The following is a 6830-nucleotide window of genomic DNA, read 5'->3' on the forward strand; positions in this document are numbered from 1 at the left end:
ACACGATGGAGATGTCTGGTACTTTCTGAAATTAAAAATGAAATTAAGAGTTCTGCTGCACTGAAACACACAGAGCCTCTACAGGGGAAAAGAGGCAGGCAGGTCTAACTGATAAGATATAATAAGTGCATCATCTTAGCCTCTCTGAACAGGATCTGGAGTCCCACTTGTACACTATTTTATTTTCTGAGGCATACCTCAACAGTGTAATACTGTGTGAGTGAGTGCTCATGTACTCACACTGACTGGACATGATCATGTACATTATCTCAACAGCAGTTTTCTGCATAAATGCACATCCATAGTCTGTTTCGTCTTTATTCCCCTGTGTGCATTTATTGTGTGTGTCAGGCACACACTGTATATTAACATCCCCATGACTCATATCTATTCCTGTTATATTATTTATCATGCATTGTTATTGAATGTATATATTTTACATAGGCCAATTATTGTTTTATCCTTACATACTATATATACTGTAATAAAAGCACATCAATAATTTCCCCTGACCATCGTATTTCTGATTCTTGGTGCGACCTCGAAGTCGCCCCCTACTGGCCATCAGTAAGAATGTAGGTTTAAGGCACTTCAGTATTTGCTGCATTTTTCAGTCCAATGACATGACCTCTTCCTTAACTCAAACGGTTCAACATGATCAGATGCTTCATTTGAGAAATGGCTGATCTGCCATTTGTATCTGATGTCAGATTTTTGAGTTTTACTAAATCTGTCATACTGCTCAAACGCCCTCATTGTCTTTGAGTGGCGCTACATCCTAGTGTACAGAGATGGCTGGCAGTCTCAGCTGACTGTGTTAATTATTATTATTATTATTATTATTATTTTGATTAGTATTGCTAACTCCTGCACCTCTGTCATCCAGGACGACTAGAGGCGACTTCGCCACCCTCCGCCTCAATCACGGTGCCAATAACAGCGAGGAGAGACCGGCCAAGTCTTAAATTGCCATTCCTGTGTGTGTCTCTGTGTCTGTGTGTGTGCGCACGCAGCCGCATCGTCTCATCTCAGCACACTCCCAACACTGTACAATGTGAATGTCAAAATGATCTGGGGAACAAAATCACAATAACTATACACAATAACTACAGTTGCCGGCACCAGTACTGTAAATATCACAGTATCTGTTTGGGTTTTGAAAGTCACATTGTTGGATCGATGTTCACTGTTTCGCACGGCATGAAGTTTGACTCGAAAATCCCTTTCAGATTAAATTCTTAAATATCTCAGAAACTGTTCAGATGTGAATCTGATAAATTGTGTTCTTTGGTTTATGTCGACCGTAGAAAAGTCCCAGTATTTTTAAACCAAAATTCCTATCGCATGATACAACAAAACAACACAAGACAAGGTGTCCCCAAAAATTTTACAGCTGTTTCAGTCAATGAGTGTGTAGCAATTCGATATCAGGTGTTTTTCCAATACTAAAGTACTGAGCTAGGAATTATTGTGTACCGAATCATGTGCATCCTTAACTCCACAGTAGATCGCTGCTTAGGTGGAACAGCTTTTTTTAAAATTATGATTCCACAGAAAGGAAACATTTAAAAAGTGAATTTGTGCATCTAATGGAAAAGAAAAACCTTTGTCCTCCCACCTGATCAGGTAAAACACAAGCACACACGTTCGTGAAATGCAAAAAAAAAAAGGATAAAACAGGGTCACCAGTGTTCATATTTGGCCATGAACTGGAACTTCCTTTTTACTCTATGTGAGAATAAATGCTATTTGAACACAATATTATGTTACTGTATTTTTACCAGTTAGATATGAATATGGTGGGAATAGTCACATAAGTAGGGGTTAAATGGATACTCAATGTTTTTATTTCTTGGTTGGAAGCTTAAACTACCTCCCTTTTGGAGTTCAGGATGGGCTTTTGTATACTTAATAATTATTTCCTTTCTAATCATGATTTTCTTGTTGTTGTTGTCGGTTTTCAGACTGTTTGGGGCGTTGTTCCTCACATTAAATGAGCTAATCTTCTGATCGAATCTCCATTGGTATATAATCATGCCGTGTATTCAACAATAACATTACAGTATTATTAAGTCAATGCAGCCATAACAGCCATGGTGTCATCTTCTAATCAGGGCTACAGTGTCTTCAACAAGCATAAACCCAGTTTGTTTACAACCTCTGCACATCATGTTACTGAACGGTGAACATGACCTGCAGGTGTCATCAGTGTTTGTGGGATGATACACTGTAGAATTTATGTGCTTGTGGAACAAATGATGTTCTTTGTAATTTTGGGATACCATATTTCTTTCCAGTGTTTTAAAGAAAACAATGAACTTCCACATTTATACAGTCAGTAAAGTGGGGTTTTTTCTGTCTTGCTTAAATATTTGGTTATTGGATTTTTTGTTTTTGTCTCAATATTGTCTTGCAATAAAATCAATTGAAATCTATTAATACTTGTCTTTATGTGATTAGCTCATCACATCAGCACAGTAACATATAGTGAGTGTGTTTGCATCACAGACTCTATGCAGGCCTATAAATGACATATTAAAAAGGAAGTTACCATTTGTAATTTGCAGGAAAAAGATAACAAATGTGTTTTTTATATGTCATGAATGACATTGTTTAATTAATTTGATCATACATGAAAATAAACATTCCAGATTAACATTTTTGGTTATTTAGAGTCTCACAAATACGCTTAACATATGATTAATATATAGCATATTTATTTAACTCAAGAGCCGAGAATTTGACGATAGAAAACCTGAAAGAAAACTGCAGTTAGACATCCCCTCCAGTAGGTGTCAGTGTTGTGAAAGTCGTTCTGTAACAGGCTCCGACGTCGAGTCTTCCTTGAACTCTGACTCCTCAGTAACCTTCATGTGCTGCTGCATGTGTGTAAACAAGAGGTGCTCTCCGTCCACTACAGACGTTTAAAATGGTAAGAACATATGAAACAGTCGTATTGATGTTGTTATTGCTAACATTTTTGGTACACTGAGTATCTTTGTCGCTGTTAGCATGGCCTGGAGGTGACTGCGTTTCTCACTCCTTGTCAGAACAAGGCCGCCGTCCTTTCAACGTTACCTGTTTTAGCATTATTATTATTAACCTTCAGCGCTAAAATATTAGCTAATGAATGTCCTAATAGGACAGGAACGCTTGTGGAAACGATGTCACAGTGTTGTCAGCAGTAAGGCGTACGTTGTATAATCGGACACATTTGCGAACACAGCTAGGTTGTGCTAAAGTTGTGTTGTAATAAATGTTTGTGCGTTCATTCTTGCGGTGCTCATGTTCCCGCAGGCTAAATATCTTGTACAGGTCATAGTTATGGGAGTGCAGGTGGTGGGACGTGCGTTTGCCAGAGCCTTACAGCAAGAGTTTGCAGGTAAGAGCTACATTTGTAGATTTGCCTTTGCTACCACAAAGGAAGAACATCCGTGGATGGAAAACTATGACGAGAATTTTTCGGCAATTTTGATGGTTTTACTTATTAAATTAGTATGTAATCATTGGGTTTTAACCCTGCGTTTGTTGTTCCTACTTTCCCCCATTTGTGCTTATCTTTTATGTATTTTGTATTTTCTTGTCTGTTTATTGATAATATGTAAATGGTGAAACATGAAATCGTGATTTCCATTTGTTTTTTGATCAGCACTGAACATTATTTCACACACCAAAATAATCAAATGTCAGGTACAAAGGGAAAAAAAGCAATGGAAGAAAATATAAGAAAAGCATAGACAGTCAATGACAGCAACACAACTATTAGTAATAACACCGTAGTATTTAGAAAGTACTATTCGGAAAAATTGATCAAGCGCTGAAGTTTATCTTAGAGTGATCACTGTGTTTTGTTCCCTCGCAGCGAGTCAGGCAGCGGCGCAGGCCCGGAGCCGTGCGGGTCAGCAGTCTGCTGCGGCCTCCAGCATCACTGGGATGAGCTTGCAAGAGGCGCAGCAGATTCTCAACGTGTCCGCACTCAACCCCGAAGAGATTCAGAAGGTGAAGGGCGCTCTCGTAGCTTGGCTGTGTTCATTTGAGAAACTGTCGCACAATTCTGCGGTGGGAGAGTAGAGGGATAACCTTCATAGCCGCAAACAGCAGGAGTAATGAAACATCAGGTATTTTTTTGCAGGTTTTGGCAAATGCCTCTTGGCGTCATTCTCATCTATGCGTCATCAGCTTTGATGGACCACCAGAGTATAGAAATACGTGTCTGAGGGGATCGGTTCTGCTGAGTCACTTCCTGGTTCCACCACACATTTTTATAGCTTTTTAATATGAGATGTTCGCATTTGATCTCAATTTCCTTGCTTCGTGAATGTGTCAGTTTCCTCTTATATTGTCTGATTTTTATTGTTTGGTTTTGGGAAGCACTTGGTTTCTTGTGTTGAAAGAGAGTCATACAAGAGGGCTACAGTTATCATCACATCAGCGTAAAACAAAAGTCATTTTAAAAGCCAATGCAGATGTAAAATATTCATTTTAACATACTGGTTTTGCTGGGATTTTAAAAGAGGAGTGGAAGAGAGTAAAACCCCAGCTTGACTGTTATTTACAACCTGGTTGAAGAACCCTCGTGCCACTTTGTTCGCGCATCGCAAGTTCACCTTCAGGTTGATTTCCTTCTGAATATTGACTCCAGGGGTTTTGATCTCTTCCAGAGCTATGAGCACCTTTTCAAAGTCAATGACAAATCTGTGGGTGGTTCCTTTTACCTCCAGTCCAAAGTAAGTATTCGTACTCACTGTTCATGCAGTTTCCTGAATGTACCACCACAAACTGGAAAACAATGCAGTAACCTAAAATGGCTGAAGCAACTGGATGCCATGTAATGCAGCACAGCAGTGAAAGTAAAAACAGTGATTAAGATTATAACATGAAGTGGTAGACTAGAAACTGATGCCTCAGTTGGAGTAAGATTTGATGGTGAATTTCAGGAAAAAGTGTCAAGAACTACAGCAGTGCCAACTCGTCAAAGGGATAGTTGAAGATTTTGGGGGGAATTGTGCATATTTGCCGCCCGTGCCACAGCAACTCGTGAAATGTCTACCCTTCTTCTGCTAACCAGCCCATTGGCTTGCATTCATTGTGCTAAGCTAAGTAGCAGTCAGCTGGTCTTTGAGGGTCTCGGCTCCCTCCTCTCAGATCTATCTTCCTGTGGTTCTGGGGAGGGGATGTGTTCCCTTAAGGTGACCAAAAATAAAATATTAATCAAATCCTTTTGTTGTTATTCCTGTGCGACTGTCACTTGAAGTAACTTTTCAAATATCAGATTCTGATTCGCGAGTCTGAGCCTGATGTAGCAGTGCACTGAATGATGCTGTTCCTGGTGTTCGCCACACTTTGATGATTTCACGTTTGTCTGGGGTGTTCACTTCGGTGTGTGTCTCCAGGTGGTGCGGGCTAAAGAGCGTCTAGAGGAGGAACTGAGTATTCAGAAGACAGACGAGACGCAGAAGAACACAGAAACATGAAAGTATGGAAGAAACGGCGGTCTCGTCTTTCCTCCCTCCACTGTAAATTATACCCCAATAAAAGACTTCACCTTTTCTTTACTCTTGACTTTGTACCGTCTGTTTACTAGATGATACCATTTCATGATTGAATACCAGTTCCAAGCAAATATTATATACCTTCCCCTTATCTAAGGAAGCTGTAATACACGAATACCACAGTTTTTTGAGCTGCTGATAATTTGGATGCAGTGAATAACAGCAGCTTTTCAATTACGAACCAGGACGTCGGCATTTTGACAGCGCAAACCCACGGAACTCTTTCATTTGTATGTTTCTGTCATGAGTTTTATGTGATAGAAGAGAAAAGAAAAAGACAAGTTGTATCAAATGCAACTTTATTAAACATTTTCTTTTTCATTGACATTTTTATCAATATCGTAATAAAATTCCTCTAAAACAGGAGAACACCGCTATGTTGTACCAATTGAAGACTTTTACAACTCTAAAATTCTGCATGTTCAACCACAGAACATGATGCCAGGAAAAAAATATATTTCATATAATCATTTTTTTCATATAATGTATAACTTCTATATTTTTACCTATAATAAAAAGGCACTTGGAAAAATTAAAATACTGACATATCTCACAAATGTGCAAAAAAACAGAACTTGGAACAGGCCTTGTGTGGCCTTAGTCTCATCATTAACCCTTTGTGCAACACTGTGGCACTTCTGTCAATGGCACCCATTTATAAATGACACTGACCAAGCTAGCTAACGTTTTGTGCCTTGGTTTTCTGTTCCCCTTATAGCATTAAGCAAGGGTTACTTTCAAATCTCCAGGCGTGTGTACCGCTTGTTAAACGCTGAATGAAAGACTTAAAATTCAGACAGGGCATGACTGCATCAGCAATTATTCTTTGTTCCCAAAACAATTGAGCTCTACAACAAGAAAGGACATTACAGCATCCCGCTATCTACACACACTATGAGGGGATCAAAAGTGCAGTTTATTACAGACTGAGCTCAAAGGGTTAATGGATTGTACAGCTTATTTAATATTGAAAAGATGTGAACCCTGTGAAGGATCCGTGTCATATTATCCAGCTTTCTGCTGCCGGGCTGAGTCTCTGTCCCCAGTTTCAACCAGCAGAGGAGAGGCAGACGAATGGAGAGGAGGAGGAGGAGAGCTGCCGCATCTGTGGGTTCCGCTGTTGCCATGGAAACCATGTCTAGCCTACTTAACACCTGTTTCTGATGACATCACACGCCCTGATTGTCCACTCACAGTGAGAGATTTCGCTTCAATACCCAGCCTGAACTCAGACTGGCCGCGAGTGTCTGAGATAGAAATGACTATGAATTACTGAGG

At 39.6% G+C, this 6830-nt stretch overlaps 1 protein-coding gene across 2 annotated transcripts in view; it reads left to right on the top strand.

The window, feature by feature from the left end:
• coro7 (coronin 7) overlaps window positions 1-5555 on the top strand; it is a 115005-nt gene extending 109450 nt beyond the window's left edge. The window contains exons 28-31 of one of the 2 annotated variants that reach the window (XM_086186252.1): window positions 3298-3382; window positions 3863-3999; window positions 4662-4727; window positions 5394-5555. In XM_086186252.1, coding sequence (XP_086042378.1) covers window positions 3298-3382; window positions 3863-3999; window positions 4662-4727; window positions 5394-5474 — 369 coding nt within the window. In that variant the 3' untranslated portion in view covers window positions 5475-5555. Of the gene's footprint in view, window positions 1-886; window positions 2418-3297; window positions 3383-3862; window positions 4000-4661; window positions 4728-5393 lie in introns of those variants that run through there. The other variant, XM_086186251.1, reaches the window with a different exon arrangement.
• The last annotated feature ends 1275 nt before the right edge of the window (window positions 5556-6830 follow it).

This window comes from Aulostomus chinensis, chromosome 18 (genome assembly GCF_037954235.1).
Source record: "Aulostomus chinensis isolate RoL2024-O1b breed Wild chromosome 18, RoL_Achi_v1.0, whole genome shotgun sequence".
Taxonomy (NCBI): Eukaryota; Metazoa; Chordata; class Actinopteri; order Syngnathiformes; family Aulostomidae; genus Aulostomus; species Aulostomus chinensis.